At 39.6% G+C, this 17,247-nt stretch overlaps 1 protein-coding gene across 1 annotated transcript in view; it reads right to left on the bottom strand.

Moving 5' to 3' along the window:
* PTPRZ1 (protein tyrosine phosphatase receptor type Z1) overlaps window positions 1-17,247 on the bottom strand; it is an 84,974-nt gene that overhangs the window by 41,659 nt on the left and 26,068 nt on the right. The window contains exons 7-10 of the mRNA XM_044422929.1: window positions 15,271-15,428; window positions 13,347-13,497; window positions 8,759-8,943; window positions 6,804-6,930 (exon numbers count right to left, since the gene is read on the bottom strand). Of these exons, the coding sequence (XP_044278864.1) occupies window positions 6,804-6,930; window positions 8,759-8,943; window positions 13,347-13,497; window positions 15,271-15,428 (621 nt within the window). The remainder of the gene's footprint in view (window positions 1-6,803; window positions 6,931-8,758; window positions 8,944-13,346; window positions 13,498-15,270; window positions 15,429-17,247) is intronic.

The following is a 17,247-nucleotide window of genomic DNA, read 5'->3' as shown; positions in this document are numbered from 1 at the left end:
AAACAGTGTTGGTAAAGCAATTATTGATGGAACAGAAGGAACTCATTTAATGGCAAGGATTTTCTAGTGTTTTTGAATCCTTTCCATATAATAGGAAATGGTTCTGCGGATAGATGTTCAAAAGGTGGTTTAGTGTTGACATTGCCATGCTTAAGGATCAAACTGTATGTGATCTTGGAGACCTATGATCAAACTTCCAGACACCATTTTTTTCTTTTCTTGTATGGAGCTCCTAGAGCAATGGTGGCTTAAATTGTGGCCACAGCATTGACAGAAGGAATATTTAACCCTTTCTCCAAGCAGTTTCCTTCATTAATTCCCCAGCCAGCTGTTATTAATGGCTATGGAAGTCAAATGCAATATTGCTACCTCTTTCACCCTAATGCAAAATGGCTCTTTCACCAGTGGAAGCCAAATGCAATATGGCTACCTCTTTCACCCTACTCCCTCATTGTGTCTAATAGTAGACTAACATTTCTTAAGAGAGCCAGCATAGCAGAGTAGTTAGAGTGTTAGACTGAGCCTGGGAAACTCTGGGTTAAAGTCTCCACTGGACCATTAATTTCACTGCATGCCTTCAGGCCTTCCCAGCCTAACCTAGGTTGTGGGATTCTTGTGAGCATTACAGTGGAAAGGGGAAGTATCATTTACTGCCATTGGCTCCATAGAGAAAAGGCAGTATAGAAATTAAGTAATAAGCATGAGGTACAGTATACCCCTGTGAAGTCGCAGTTCAGCATTTGCGACTTCAGTCTTTCACGGGATTTTTCTCTGAGCGAGTCCAAGCCGATCTCCTTGAGAGTAAGCCAGCACCTTGCCATGCGGCAGCTTACTCGCAAGGTCATTATTTCCTGAGTTTAGATTTACTTCAAGAAAATTACCGCATTTTTCACTGTATAAGACACACCTTTTCCCCCCTCAAAAGGGGAAATGTCTGTGCGTCTTATAGAGCGAATGTGTGTGTGCCCGACGCCCAGGACGCTGCCAGCCGCCTGCACCACGTGGCACCACCTGGCCTGCATGCGCTCGGCGTGCCCTGCTCCGCCCCCCCCTCAGGTGCAGGTGAGAGCTGTGCCGCTCAGGGGGAGGCGTGCGGAGGAGCCGCGGCCTTTAACCCGCAGGCCACACGGAGAGCATGAAGAAATGGACTGCTCACCCCCACCGCCCGGGAAGACCTGCAGCCGCCGCCGCACCGCCTGGAAGACCATTGCCGGCACTCTGGCAGCCGCCTGCACCATGTGGCACCACCTGGCTGGCACGCGCTCGGTGCGCCCTGTTCCGCCCTCCCCTCCGGCGCAGGTGAGAGCTGTGCTGCTCAGGGGGAGAGGTGCGGAGGAGGAGGAGCCGTGGCCTTTAACCCGCAGGCCGCACAGAGAGCATGGAGAGATGGACTGCTCACCCCCACCGCTTGGGAAGACCTGCCGCCTCCACCGCCGCGCCGCCCGGAAGACCACCGCCGGCAAGCTGCCGGCCCCACGTGGCACCACCTGGCCAGCACGTGCTCGGCACGCCCTGCTCCGCCCCCTCCTCCAGCGCAGATGAGAGCTGTTAATCACAGGTCGGTGTGTGTTTTCAAATGGCAACCCATCTTTTAATGAAGCCCATGGGGAAGTGATGGGGAATGTGCCTGTGATTATCAGGAAGCTTTCCATGGATCAGTTATCTGTTAGTTGATCAGACACATTTTTTTTAGGATCAGTGCATATTTGAACAGCATTACCTTCGTGTATGAAGTTTATTCTTCAAAGGCTACTTAGACTGCTGGATGTTTGATTTACTGTACAATATCTCATTTTTTGTCAGAAGTTTTTTTCTATTATTTACTAGTAGGGCAGCATGGACATTACTGGCTTTTTCAGATTTGTTACTGAATTGTCTGCAGCAGCTCTTGTATAACTGGTGTAGATTGTGGATTCCTTCAATAATTCCACTACTGACTAAGAAAGTGATGTCAGTGATTGTGAGCAACAGCGCTTCATAAATTCTGACTCTAGTGATGATGAGTTCTATGGGTTCAACGAAAACTAGAAGAGTACTCTAACTTTAAAGTCTCTCTTTTGTTAATGACAGTGATGATGGTTCTTAATGCCACTGTTGACTGCTGTTCACTTTACAAGGTTGAAATACGGTATTACTGTATTCTGTTATAGTTTATTAAATAGTTTAGTAAAGCATTTGATTCAGAATATTTTTTTCTTGTTTTCCTCCTCTAAAAACTAGGTGTGTCTTATGGTCAGGTGCGTCTTATAGAGCGAAAAATATGGTATCTCTGCACACGCTCGCCCCTGCCCCGCCACATGCACGCGCCCGCTCACTCCCTGGCCCAGCCTGCTTCTCCTGTCCGCACTGCCTTGGCAGCCGGCGCCCATTGCTGGCACCAAATTCGTGGTTTTTCACAATTCACAGATAGTTTAGGAACATAACCCCCACGAATTTTGGAGGACTACTGTATAACTATGCCTACATTCTGGATGTTCCTGTTTAGGAAGGATCCTCTCATCTCAAGCCTGTGATGGCCTTTTATCATATTCAGAGATCTTCCATTTCTAGCAGGCAGTTGACCTGCAAAACCAAGTTTAATTCACCCAGTCTCTACCGTGAATCTATTAATGTTAAAAAAAGAAAAGAATACAAAGGTATTCTCTGAATTTTTGTGTTTTATTTATTTATTTTGCTATTGATCTTGTTGCTTGTTTTCAATGCTTCTTGCTAGCTGCCTTGGTTTTTAAAAGGGACAGGCAGGACAGACACCGACACAGACACACACACACACACAGAGAGAGAGAATAGCAAGCAATGATGCAGGGGAATCGGCCATCAAAGAAAAGATGTTGGTAGTTCTGGTCAAGAATCTCCCACACTGCAACCTATTCATATAACTAGAAAAAATACAACTGCATATCTGTGTGTTGTCTCCCACATTGTAGATCACAGACTGGCTAGGAAGGCTGCGGTTTGCAAGCCTTCAGACTCAGTGAAATTTCATCAAAATAATACCACATAGGCCTATTCCAGAACACGTAGTTAAAGGATTAAAGACATGGTGGAAAAACAGGCATAGAATATGCTACATGTTTTCTGACCAGTGATAAAAGGGAAAACTACTGTTTTACAAATCAATTAGACATGTGTAAAGAAACAATTTAGATGTAGAAGTAGCTATACAACATTATTACATGTTAAAAATGTTCTTACCTGTTATCTGATGGTTAGGAGGCTAGAGATAAAATGATGATGATATTCCCTGGCTTCTCATGTGTAATGAAAATTTTAGCTATTCATTGAAAAAACTGACTTACAGCAGGTCTCCAACAGTATTACAATATTTCAGTAGAATATTTTAATTAAAAAGAATCATTGTTGTCATTACTGAAAAATGTAGCTTTGCCTTCAAATTATTTTGTTTTGGATTCTTTCAGTTTCACTCTCTGTTTCACATTCTGTTTTTACAGTGCTTAAATAATTTATTTTTAAACTTCAGACAGTAGAAGCCCTTCATCCAGACTGTTAGAAAAATACAGATAGATTTAAAAACAAACCAACCAAACAAAAAACAATCCTGAGAGATGAAATCTAATGGGATAAAAGCAACAAGCTTCCATTTATATTTAAGAATAAAAAACTTCAAAAATACCATTCATTTAAGAAAAAGTGTTGTCAAGTATTACTTGATTCTACTGCAGTCACAATTAATTGATCTCTAGCTAAATCATCTATCAACTTTTCAAAATATCTGTTAAATAAGTACCACTGGTATTGCCTTTTTCATGTCCACCCGTGCCCTTAATTAAATATAAACCATTCTAAGCTCTTTGTGCACATTGTCACCAGAACTCCCTTGCTGGGTTGGTATCCCATCTGAGCAAACTTTTGTCTCTGCCTGCCCTATTGGACATTAAGGCGCCCCTTCTTTGTCTTTTCTAACTGTTGATCTAGAGCTATGTGATCTACAGCCAACCTTATGGCTCAAGCAAACATTATGGTTGTAGCAAGCAGCTGTCTCTTTTTTCTTTTACTCTATTACAAGAGCAATGCACTTGACCCAGACCAAGATCATAACACAGGGAAGTGGAGGGACTTTAATAATTTCCCCCACTATGGTCTCAATCCAGATGGTCTCTCCCACTGCTGAAATTTGCACTGGACTCAATGGGATTCATTTCTAAATAGACAAAGAGGGTTGCACTGTTAAGGAAGTGATACAGTTTCCATTGCCTGCAAGTCCGTAATCAGAGAAATCACTTTGCAAGTCTGAACGCAATATTGTTATGGGGCCAGTGTCTTGCATGTTGAGAAGAGTGTAGGAAATGAATAGCAGTAATACTGATTAGTATAAGGAATTATGGATGGTGGCTACTATCTGCCCTTCCTTCCTTTCTTCCCTCCTTTCTTCCCTCCCTCCTTCCCTTTCTGAGTTAAAAAAAGAAAAAAGAGAGAGAGAGAGATGAATCCATATTAGGATATATGGATGAACAGGAGGTGGTAAGACCAACTGAAGGACTGACAATTATACAGAAAATTAGGAAAGGGAAAATAAATAGGAGACAGATAATTAACACATGATGCAACTTTATTTGGATTAGATTAAAACATGGAATAATTTCAACTATCATTTACCACAAGTACCATGGAATTGTAAGATTCAATCATGATATGTGAGGCTGGACAAAAAAGGAATGACCAAAGGGTATTGGTTGGCTTCTAATAAGTCCATGTCATAGAATGAGAACACATATGTACATGACATACACATAAAAATATTCCCACAGGAGAAAGTGAGGAAAAATCTTCCTGTGCTATCATTCCTTTGATCGTTCTCTAAGAGTAGAATAGCAGCTTCAAAAACTGTGTGAGAAGCCACAAGCCTGTAACCTATGGTTAAACAGAGGTACTCTTTGGAGTACAGGATATAGTAAAGCTCAGCTAGAGACGACCAAATCTGTTCCCATTCCGTCATAGTAATTTAAGAACCTGGCCCATGTGGTCAGAATCTTTAATCAGCTTCCCACTTGTTTGGTGTAACTATTTTAAAGTAGTAACCAAGCAGTAAAAAGTCATCTTAGATGTGACATGTGTAGCAACAGAGTTGCAAAAGTGGGTAGATAGCTTTAAAAATATCCTCTGTTGTTTATTTTTTATATGTTTTTAAAAAATCCAATATCACATTTTTTTCTGGGATGGAAAGAATTTTTAAAGGTAACCATGCCTGCAAATTTCCTGGATTTCGGTTCATTTTCAAGTAATAACACCTTAAACTATAGTATTTTTTTAGAACTATGTTTATTGTAATACATGGTGACAGCCAGTGGGATGTAGTAGTTAGCACGTTGGACTGGGATGCAGGAGATCTGGGTTCTAGTCTTCAGCCAAGAAGCTCATAGAGTGTCTTTGAATCAGTCATGGACTCTTAGCTTAACCTACCTCAGAGGGGAGGTAAAGGAAAAAAATCAGAGGAAGAAATATATGTAAACTTCCTTGGGTTCCTCAGAAGGTGGAAAAGGGCAGGAAATAAATGTAATGAATAATATACATAAATTACTCCTTCAAGGGTCCCAGTTCAGCGCAAATTAAAGTTCCATTGAAAACTACAGAACTTCAATGATATGTGTTTAACTTACTCTGTTGTTTTCATTCAGTGAAATGCACAGCAGAGATAAGTTGCAATTACTGGGAAAAATTCTTTTCCATCCTGGTTATAAATAAGCACATCTACATACATATTCACATACATTCAAACTCACTTGCGGTATCTCAAGTAGGTATGCATATGATCATATGTTAAGTCATTACTAACTTTAGCTGGACTGGAACCATAGTGTATAACATGGAATGTCAAAATATTCTAGTGTATTTTTCAGCTTATGCTGTTCTTGAGGATGAAAATCTATTGATTTAAATCTAAGGCAGGCTACTGTGACCTTCCACATACTTTAGCCTACGACTCTCATAATCCTTCATAATTCAAAATTACTATGTAATGTACTGTATTATAACTGTATGACTTACAATATAATCCTATGTATGTTTACTCCAATTCAATGGTGCTTACTATCAAGTGAATTTGAATAGGATGGTTTCTGCAAGAAAAATAATGATACCTATACAAGCAAGATTTATATTCCAATTAAGTGTTTTACATGAAAGTAGAAACAATATTAAGAAGTTACAACAGCCATTAACTGCAAAATTAAGCCATTGTTGATTTCAGTAGAAACAGATCAAGCAACTAATAGTATGTCTTTCACAATGAAAAGAGAGCTTAAAATTAAACAAAATATAATGGTTAGTTTGTTTGAATTTTGCAGCCCTACATTAAGAAGCAAGGGAATTCCATCACCACATAAGCATTGAAATCACATGTCAAAGAAGCAACATGCAATGAGATTTCAAAATCAATGGAATCATATTTGCAAATTACTTTGGTGATTACTTGTTCTTAATTAACTGTTCATTCTTTAACAGAAAAACAATTCAATATTTATTCATCTCACAAATACTATATTCAATCCAGCTAGCTTGTGTTTAAACAGGAACAGCTAAGAATTTTAATTCAAGCCTCATTTGTTAAGTTGATAAATGAATGTGGATATAATTTATGAAGCTGCTGAATGGTAAAAGCATAATGAAGATGGTTCACTTGGAGATCCACAATCTAGTGCACACAGTTTTCAAAAGTTGCTGGTAAGTTCCATACTTTCAAATGAAGAACATTGATAATGAAATCCTTTGCACTACATTTTCAACTGGTTTGCAAATAAAAGACTGTTGTGGATTTTCTACCAAAATGCTCTTTTTGGACTTACCTGGATCATCTAAAGGCATGTCAACTATCACTTGATCACTGTACTTCCCATAGAGACCATTAGCACAAACAGCAACTATTTGAAGGACGTAACTTGTGTTAGGTAGCAGATTATTCAGAATGGCACCCTGAGAGAAGAAAAACCAATCAACTGTATTAATATGAGAAATATCATGATGATATTCCATGCGTGCTTAATCAAATATTCCTTTGGCAGCATCAGATTAGGGATGATTCCCTTTTCCTCTTCCAGCAATTTTTTGGGCCCCTTCTCATACTCATCAGGAGGGTCCATGACCTTAAGGGGGGGCACAAGAGGTGGCAGCAACAGATGAAAACTTTCCTTCTGTTAACTTCTTTAAGTTAGCTTAGTTTAGGAGTATTGAAGCCAATATCTTCACCTGAGTACCAGTGACCCTCTAGAAATCTAAGATGCTGGCACAGAATGATGAATGGAGTAAGTGTTTTAAATATTATGCCAATTCCTTAGAAGTATTTAGGACACATCCACAGGACCTTTAACATTTATATTGGACTAAGCAAGGATGCCTGTTTACTTTTCAGGGAACTGTGTAAATCATCTGCTGTTAAATTAGTTTTTGGAATTACTATGTTTAGAGCATAATTTCCCTATTATTAAAAAAGGGAGGTTGTGAATCATTTTTTGCCAGAATGAATACAAGTAACCTCCCTGCTCCTAGGCAAGATGAAAAACAGCAATGTGAATTATTCATCTTCAATACACCTGCTTCTCCCTTTTTTGCCTCTAGGCTCTGCATGTTCAGATTAGCACTATCTTCAGATCTTTGCTTGTGTCAAGTAGCAAAAAGTTTTAGGATGTCATTATACACAAATAACCATCACTGGAAAAAATGCCTCTGACAACACTTGCGATATCACTACTATTTTAAATATGGTCAAGCAATTGCTTGACTAAAAAATTGATATACACAGTCAAACAGCAAAGCCAGCAGTAGCAATGGAAAGGCTTTTAATGGTGCACTGAACATTAATATACCAGCTGTAGTAAAGCCGTAGTACTGCCATGTATTTCTACACAATGTATTTATTATTTTTCAAGACATTCTTATTCCACATCGTTGTCCTATGTCTATGAGAACCATAGCTATGGACATAATTGCTCCTTAACAGCATGAGTACTCTGTGACAGGAATCCCAATTACGGTACTCCAACCAGCATGGTGGGGGACAATCTTCATATGTACAAGACAGGAGATCCTGGACCTTAGAATAACATAATTCTAATATAATATAAGGTACACTTGTTAATAAATAAGCCTGAGACTCAAATGGAGTGGAGCAGTTTTCCTTTAACAGCAAAAGGAGCATGTACAGAGGAAAACTGAATCCTAAACTCTTGCACTCTTACTCCACTGCAGTCAATTTATCCAGTTGTCATCCCCTCCCCGCTGCCCCCCATGGCTTGCTTCCAAAATCAAGGATGGAAACAGAAAAGTGTCCAAAGCAAGCAAGGGTAGAGAAAAATAGCACTGGAAGGAGGGGTTCAGTGCTCCTCTCTTAGGTGTTCCCATTCTTGTGAAAGACTACCCATCACAATGGTGGACACCTGAAAGGTTGTGCTTTCATAACTAGTTTGATCCAAAGTTTGGCACAAGAGCAGTGCACTGTGCCAGTTCTATTACCATGGTTTGCCATAGGCATTAAATGCTCACCATTCTTGCGATCCCTTCATTTTATTACATGGTTATCTTTAGGTCTTGGAAATATGTTGCAAAATACAACTGCAATGATTTCTAATGTTAATAATTACTACTTTAAAAGCACACGTAAATAGTTCAGAGAGAACAATCATAAGTTGCTTGGCAGTGGTCTCAATTTTAAAGCTGACTGAGAAACTTCAGTGCCTGACAAAAAATAGTTGTAAGTGATTTAATATTTCTACTTTTGTAGGAAACCTTTAAAGTGCTCAGTTACCAAGTCCTGATACCCATCTGTTAGAAATTCATGCTTGGTCTGGTCTTCTCCTTCTAATGGTTGGTAAAAAACAGCAAATCTCTCAATCATGGTGTCATATACAATTCGTGGCCTTTCCCAAGTAACTAGAAGGCTGGTATAGTTCTTTGGATCAGCTTGAACGTTTTCTGGTTCTAAGCTGCAAACTTTAAAAAACAAAAACAGTAATAGTAATTATTATTGGTTAAAGAAAATCAAGGTAGCATGAGCCCAACTTTCCTCCTGCCCACATAACTGAAAAGACAGACTACCACTAAAGCATAATCCTGGCTCAGATATCTTGTCCCTCACCCAAAACTTCAGGTTGTTTATTTGCATATTGTATTAATATCTATATGCTTGTCTGTTCCTTTGTTGCCTTGCTGATTAAAATAAAAAGTACATGTTGTTGGTTTATCTGTTCAAAATGTCCCTAAAGGGGAAGAGTTGTGAGGATGTCACACAATGGCAAGCAAAACATCACTGAAGTCAGAGCTCTGCTTCAAATGTGCAGAAACTTTCCCTCACCAGAGTTTGTATCTGGAAAAGTAACTGGCCTCATCTCATTATTTTTCTCCTTTTTAACATTTGTCTTCAGTTGAAGATATTGAATGACAAGCTGTGGGGCAATTCACATATTTCAAGGAACCATGCAGTGAGCATTCCAAATCCAACTGCATTGTTCAGAATGGTACAGCTGCTTGCATGACATTGTTCACCATGCATTTCAGTATATCAGCTCAAAGCAAAAGCAAATGAATATGATTGTTGATGGCATGTTGAAAATCAGTGATTTTCTACAGAGAAAAGGTGCTGCACGTAAGTATATGGAGAGCACTCTGCATGACTGAATTTAGCATATGTATTTATACAAAATATAAATATATAAGTATAACTTAGTCAAGAATTTTAAGCTCTCAACTAGTGTGACAGATTTTCGTGAAAATGATTTCATTACTGGGAGTGGATGTTTCATCTCCATTTCTTAGCATTTGAGAATCTGCCTCATGACCACAAGGGGGCATTCAAGGCTCAATATTGTTTCCAATTTTAAGTCTAGAAGCCTATACATGCTTACCTGGGAGTAGGTCCTTCTGAATTCTGTGGGAGTTACTTCTGAGTAGAATTGCCTAGGACCATATTGTAAACTTGTGCACAATACACAAATAAGGACTTAGTCCTCTGTTATATCACAATGACAGTAGATTTGTCTGAATCTATAACCAAACTGGATTTAGGAGATGTCCAAATTGAATTAAATGTATGAGGAATACAGAAATATAGATTTTCTCCAAAAAATCTTAATTTTTTAAAGACACGAATGGACAGAAGAGGAAGCATAGTTCTGTGATGCTAGCTTCTAAGCACTGTGAATGATTTTACCATTGCTCACTGTTCCCAATGCTCTAGGGGACAGATGTTGAAAATATACACTGTAGCACTGAACAAGTGTTCTTTACTGGTTCTCTTAGCAGCACAAATGTTAAAACATGTTTGGTGGAGTATGTGGAACATGGAAAGGCATACTCAGGTGCTTGCTTAAAGAATGTTGCATATTCAAGTTCTTTCACTTATTCCACAGTACACGCCACATGTATTGCCCAAGCCCAGCCCTACTGTACTTTCTGTGTACAACTTGAGCAACAAATACAGGAAGCTGAAGTTGTGTTTCATTCAGCCTTACTCCCTAGCCCCTGCACTCATCTTTCTGAAATATTGAGTATTTCTTGCTAGGGATTCCTTCATGACATATTCCATTTTCATATAAATAAGCAACCCCTTGAGAGTCAAACAAACAAACAAAAAAAAAAAAAAAAAGGCAAAACAACCCCCCAAAACCCCACAGGATTAACTGCACCCTAAATCCAAAGAGCCCACTTTCACACAAAAGCACTGTATTTATGCTTCTGAAATTTTGCAAGTTTCTTCACTAGACCACCATTATGATACATTTCATTTAGCAATAGGATTGATTATCAATACAATCGTAGACATATTCACTTAGAAAACGTTCTCATTGTGATCAATGGAACTTTCTAGTAAGAACGTTTAGAATTACAACCTGAGTAACATCAGATTATGATGCGGTATGGGCTGGTTTAGCTGTAAACTGAAGCTCAATCCAGACAAGACGGAGGTCCTGTTGGTTGACGGATCGGGCTTCAGTGAGGGTGAACTGAACCTAGTCCTGAATGGGGTTGCACTCCCTCTTAGGGACAAGGTCCACAGCTTGGGAGTGCTCCTCGACCCAGAGCTTTCACTGGAAGCTCAGGTGACAGGGGTGGCGAGGAGCGCTTTCTTTCAGCTTCGGCTGATCCATAAGCTGTGCCCCTACCTGGAGTACGACTGCCTGGCGAGAGTGACACACGCGTTGGTGACTTCCTGCCTTGACTTCTGTAACACGCTCTACGTGGGGCTACCCTTGAAGACGGTCCAGATACTTCAATTGGTTCAAAATAGAGCTGCCAGGCTGCTGACGGGGACTGGGCGTTATGTTCACATGACTCCAGTCCTCCGTCAGCTTCACTGGCTTCCCATTGAAGTCCGGGCCCAATTCAAGGTGTTGGTGATGACCTATAAAGCCCTAAACGGCTTGGGTCCTGGTTACCTGAAGGAATGCTTATGTCCATATATGCCCGCCCGCCCCCTGAGATCAGCGGGAACCCTCCGTGAAGGAAATTAGGAGGGTAAGTACTCGGAGGAGGGCTTTCTCTGTGGTGGCGCCCAATCTATGGAATGTGCTCCCCAGAGAGGTCCGCCTGGCGCCGTCGTTATTTGTTTTTTGGCGCTAGGCGAAGACCTTTTTATTCAAACGTCATTTTAACTGTTAATAGTATTTATTTATTTTATTCTTTGGCCAGGGTGACTTATTTTATATTGTTAACTTGTTTTATATTGTTAATTTATAGTATTTTAATTGATTCATTTGTAAGCCGCCCCGAGGCTTCGGCGAATGGGGCGGCATAGAAATTTTCTAAATAAATAAAACAAATAAATCAAAATATGGTTTTAAAAGTATTTTATGTAATGTTATGATGTTCTTTTTATTCTATATTGTATTTTATCATATTTATTATTGTTGTTTATCACTTAGACAGCTTTGGCTATTGGGCAGTACAAAAATTAAATCCATCCATCCATCAATCCATCCATTTGTGTTTATCCCAGTAATCAATCTACATATGAGGTTCCATGTAACCAGAATTCTCTTGTTGTTGTTATCAGAGAGAGGTCTCTCCATGGCCACAATGGGTGGAAGCTGTGTCTCAGGATGATGATATATGCATATGGAATAGGAAATGAGCATGACTGATACTTTCTATTGCCCTTGATTCTTTGAACTCTGTGAAACAGAATTCAAGGATATGCCATCTGAGCAGAGAGGATGCAAGCAATCCCGTCACTGGGAGAGATGAAAGAATGCCACTTTGGAGATAATAAAGAAGGAGGGTAATGAGAAGAACAAGGCAGACACACAGTAATGAAACACATGTAGTTTGAAGCTGCTCTATGGCATGAAAAAGTAATGGTTTAGTTGAAAGCAAATACTGCAGCTCCTGCATGGAGAAGGTATTTTCATGAACTGAAGCTCATTTCTATAAGCATCATGATCCTAAAGTATGTCAGTGCTCAACTCTGTATGGCTCTCTGTTGGGTGCCAGATGTAAAAAAAAACACATGCTGTGCTGGACAGAAATTCATATTTATTTAGACTTAAACCAGATAGATATGAATCTGCAGGTACTCAAAATTTGTATGCAACTCAAGCCACATTTCTCTATATATATATTTTTAGCTTAATGGATACCACCTGGCAAAGGAGAACAATCTGAACCGCTTCTGAAAGAAAGGCCAGAAACAGTACAGGCAATAACAGCAACCTTAAATAGATATTTACTAACCATGGAACAAAACTAAGAAAGGAAGCCAAACAGCTGTAATGATCATCTTTAGACAAGGTGCTATGCCTGAAGTGATGACAACTTCAGGGAAAAGAAACATGAGATAGCAAGATCTCCAATATAAAAGGTAAGGAAAATGCTACATAATTTTAAAGAAGGTTTTAAAGAACATTTCTTTAATTTTACTTTTTTGGTTCTCGTTGCAAGTAAAAATACGATGCCTGATTGAACCAGGAAGAGTGTCTGTGTGTGTGTGTGTGTGCATGCACGCGCACATGTGCATGCAGAGGCTATTTACATCAGCATTCCTATCTGGATAAATAAACACACACAGGACTTCCGGTTCTTTTCTTGACCAGACTATGTAGTCGTAGTCCCAAATCCAAAAAAAAAAAAAAAGGCTATAAGATTTGCAGAATTTCTCAGGACTGGATTTGGTATGCTACTAAGTATTTCTGTTTTGCCAAACAACTGATTAGCACAGTTATAGATTTTCTGACAGTTCTGCATAGATGTCAGTTGAATTAGAACCAGTGTACCTTTCTTCTGAATACAATGCATTGTGGTTAAAATGTTACTTGATTCAGTCAAACAAGCAATACTAAGAAAGAAAGAAAGAAAGAAAGAAAGAAAGAAAGAAAGAAAGAAAGAAAGAAAGAAAGAAATACCTGCTTCTTGAATTTTTTCCTGTCCAGTATATGAGGAAAATACTTGACCAGAAAATTTATGCTGCTGCTCTCTAAAATTATTTTGCAAGTAGTCCATGAGCATCACATAGCCAGACTGTTGCATGGTGAGGACATCACAAAATACTGTCAGCTGGAAAAAATACAATAAATGCTGTTAAATATATTAACGTTGCTTGCATGGCTCTAACTGCTAACCAGAATGGGAGGAAGGGGTTAATGTCATAGAAAAAAATGAAACTGACCTCTATGTTCTTTCTGCAAGCTAAGGGGCTTTTGCTTGTACCTGGATCTATTAGAATCCACACTGAGAGGTTTTTTCACAAAAATAAAAAGGTGCATTTACTTACAAACCATCCATACATGACTGCATGGAGAGTTGGTTTAATTAATTAATTAATTTCTATACTGCCCAACAGGTGGCGCACTCTGGGCATTTCACAACAGCCGGTTGGTATTTTCATGCAGTGTCTCTTGCTTTACTGTTGGCTTGTTAGCTTAAAGAGGAGAGAGAAACATGCTTCTCCAGTAGAAGGGGAGCAAATAGTCACGTGACCTTTTGTCTATCCAAGGTGAAATGGAAGGAGTGAAGCAACAGGAAACCCCTTAACTAAATCTGCAGTTTAATGCTTATCTTTGCTGAACCTGGGTAAAACCAAATATGCGACAGGTTCCCAAGAAATACAGCCACACAGTAAGTACTATTTAGAAATAAATTCACTAATGAAATTTGCTTTCAGGTTAAAGATGGCATCTGTACTGAATTCAACATATCTCTCTTACTCCATCACAACTTACATGCAACACATGTTAACAAGGTAGACTTTTCCTGCAGCTAGATTCTCCCAACATCATATTCAGCTGAACAGTCATGAGCAGCTTATTCTTTTCTATACCTCTATGCAGTGCTTTTTTTGTAAAAAAAAAAAAAAAAAAGGGTGCCAGAACTCACGTCGCCGCCGGCAGTAAGCACTCAGCGTGTGACCACACACACCAATCCCAAGCTGAGCAGCATCCCAAGCCGGGCAGCGCGGACACAAAAGCAGCCAGTACTATGTTAATGATGTTTGCTGCTGACCTGCTACGCCGACAGGCGATTCAAAATCACTTGGTAAAATCCATTGGAAAAAGAAGGTGCCGGAACGCTGTTCCGGTGCGTTCTATGACAAAAAAAGCCCTGCGTCTATGAAAGAATGCCCAGGATTACCTACCTGTTCTTACACTCATCACTTGAGGGCAATTGCTTTAGAAACACTGTGCGATGTACCTGCCCAGCTCTTCGCCACTGCTTCCCCATCCTACTTTGCTCTTTTAAATATACAAAACTTGGTTGTAAGATGAAATTAAGCCTTAGTTTCCTACTTCAAAGATAATAGGAAATGATTTAAACCACAATGGAAGCACCAAGGCCAGCACACAATGTGAAGAAGAGGCACACGATCATGATGCTCATTCTCAGCTTAGCAGACTGTGGTTTATTAGATCAATAATGTCTGAACCAGTGCACAAAACATTCATACTACGCTCTGGAAAATTACCATGTACCTGAAGAATGGCTGAGGATAAACTACAAAATGATTTTTCTGAGTCAGAGAACATCCTAGCCAGTATCTTGTGTGCGTGTGCAGTAAGAGGTGCAGAACTGTGTGCTTTTCTTGAAGTAATAGTGAATAAAAGCATAATATGACTACCTACTTTTTAAGTATGAGTAATACAGTGCCTCTTTCCTTTCTAATGTACTTCAATATACCATCTGATATTTTATTAATTTGTAATTTAAGCCATTGCCCAAAAACCAGAAAGCTGTGTAGTTCATATACTTAAATATTCTTCACCTCTGCTATGATGAAATGGTTGTACATTGTCTGTCTGTGCAATTAGGAACAATGCATTTCATAGAAATTACCTGGTTTTCTGAAATGTTAACACTGTCTTTGAAAACAATCCATTCAACTGTCTCTGTGCAAGGAGGAGTTGACAAAGATCCATTGTAAGTATAATATTTGTCTGTTGAATTTGGCAAAAGATTCAACAAGATGAAAGGCTCCAGTTCAGTTTTTTTCCCTGCAAAATATAGTTTTTAAGTTGAAGAGATATTTCTAAAACCAGAGTGGATAAAATAAAAGAGCCCAGGTTACAGAATCTGTACGCTGCCTTTTGAGGAAAGACCACCTTAGCTGGATAACAGTAAAAAATTACTGCACAATTCACCATACATATTGATTATATAAAAATAAAAGCACAATCTAAACTAAAAGCATTAAAACAGCAGCAGTTGAAGCTATGTAGAGTATCACACATATTAACTGGAAGCAGCCTGAAAAGACAAGGGCTTCAAGGTTTATTTAAAAGCCAGTAAAACGTAGGACAAATGTACTTCCCCAGAGTGGGAATTTCACAGATATGGGACCACCACTAAAGCCTGCTAATCTGGTAGAACTTGATGACACACCTTTGAGCAGTTCCTGTCCATAAACTGTTGTTTGGAGATAGTAACAATCTGGATGTGGACAAAAAGTATTCAACACTGAATCTGGACACAAAACATACTCTTGACCAGTAGCCTCCTTGTGTTGGATTGGATAGTTCTCAACCTGAAAAGTAGGCTCCTTATCATTTCAGGGTTTCTCTGGACTCAGTTTTGATCTTAAATATCCAGGTTTGCCTGTGGCCAGGAACACCTTTGCCCAGCTGAGGATGTGTGCCTACTACACCCATTTCTGGAGAATGCAGACCTGTCCAGAATAACACATACCTTAGCTATATCATGCTGGATTGTTGCTGTGTGCTTTACACTGGGTTTCCTTTGAAGATTACTGGTCCAGAATACGGTAGCCTATTTGTCAGTAAGGGCTGGGTATGGCTCCCATGTAAAAGAGCTGCATTGAGTTCCTATTTATTTTCGGATATAACTTAAAGAAGGGGACGGCAGAGAATGAGGTGGTTATATGGAGTCACTGAAGCAGTAGGTGTGAGCTTAAGTGGACTCCGGGGGATGGTGGAGGACAGGAAGGCCTGGAGGAATATTGTCCATGGGGTTGCAATGGGCCGGACACAACTTCGCAACTAACAACAACAACAAATAACTTAAAAGTGCTGGTGATTGCCTGTAAAACTCTCAATGGTCTAGAAACAGGTTCTGATGAAGCAGAGCTCTTCCTATGATGGATTTGCATATTTTGTGAAATGAAATTATGAGGTTCTGGCAATGACTATAAAATCATATAGCTCATTGAAACTGCCAAACTGGTTAGGATGTTACTCATCATCCCATCATTAATAACAGTTCATATAACAAAGGGGAAACATCATGTGAACCTTAAATCTGTAATGGTACCAAATTCTTATAAACTCAGGTAGTATGGTCAGAAAATTCACTGTTTCCAGGAAAGAGAACTTGCCCACTGTTCTCTTCAGCAGAACATGACTTCTCCATGCACAGAGAATAAAAACCCAGTCTCTACTTTCCCCTCTTCCCAACTGCTGACAAAAAGTGCTACTGTCAAAGAGAATAACAGCATGAGCAATACTCTTCTTGTTCTCTCTGCCATGGAAATGTGAGGTGGCAGTGCTTTAACATGGAGCATGCAAAGGCTGCAAGGGATCTATCCCTGCTAGGACTGCAAGGCAAGGCAATGGCTTAAAGCAGGTTTCCCTGACATGGTACCATCTAGCTTCTTGGACCTGCTCTCATCAGCCCAAACCAGCATGGCCAGTGGTCAGCACTGCTGGGAACTGTAGCCTAAAGACATCTGGAGAACACCATCATGAGGAAGGCTGGTTTAAAGGGAACTATTCAGCTGGGCTGCCTTTACTGGTGGTTGGAACAGAAGACAATTGCAGGCACAGAAGATATTTATTACAGGTATCCTTTCATTACGAT

Source organism: Varanus komodoensis, unplaced genomic scaffold (assembly GCF_004798865.1).
Source record: "Varanus komodoensis strain SLA01 unplaced genomic scaffold, ASM479886v1 scaffold13_1, whole genome shotgun sequence".
Lineage (NCBI taxonomy): Eukaryota > Metazoa > Chordata > Lepidosauria > Squamata > Varanidae > Varanus > Varanus komodoensis.
The sequence above is the reverse complement of the archived record's forward strand: the minus strand, read 5'-3'. Positions and strand labels throughout refer to the sequence as shown.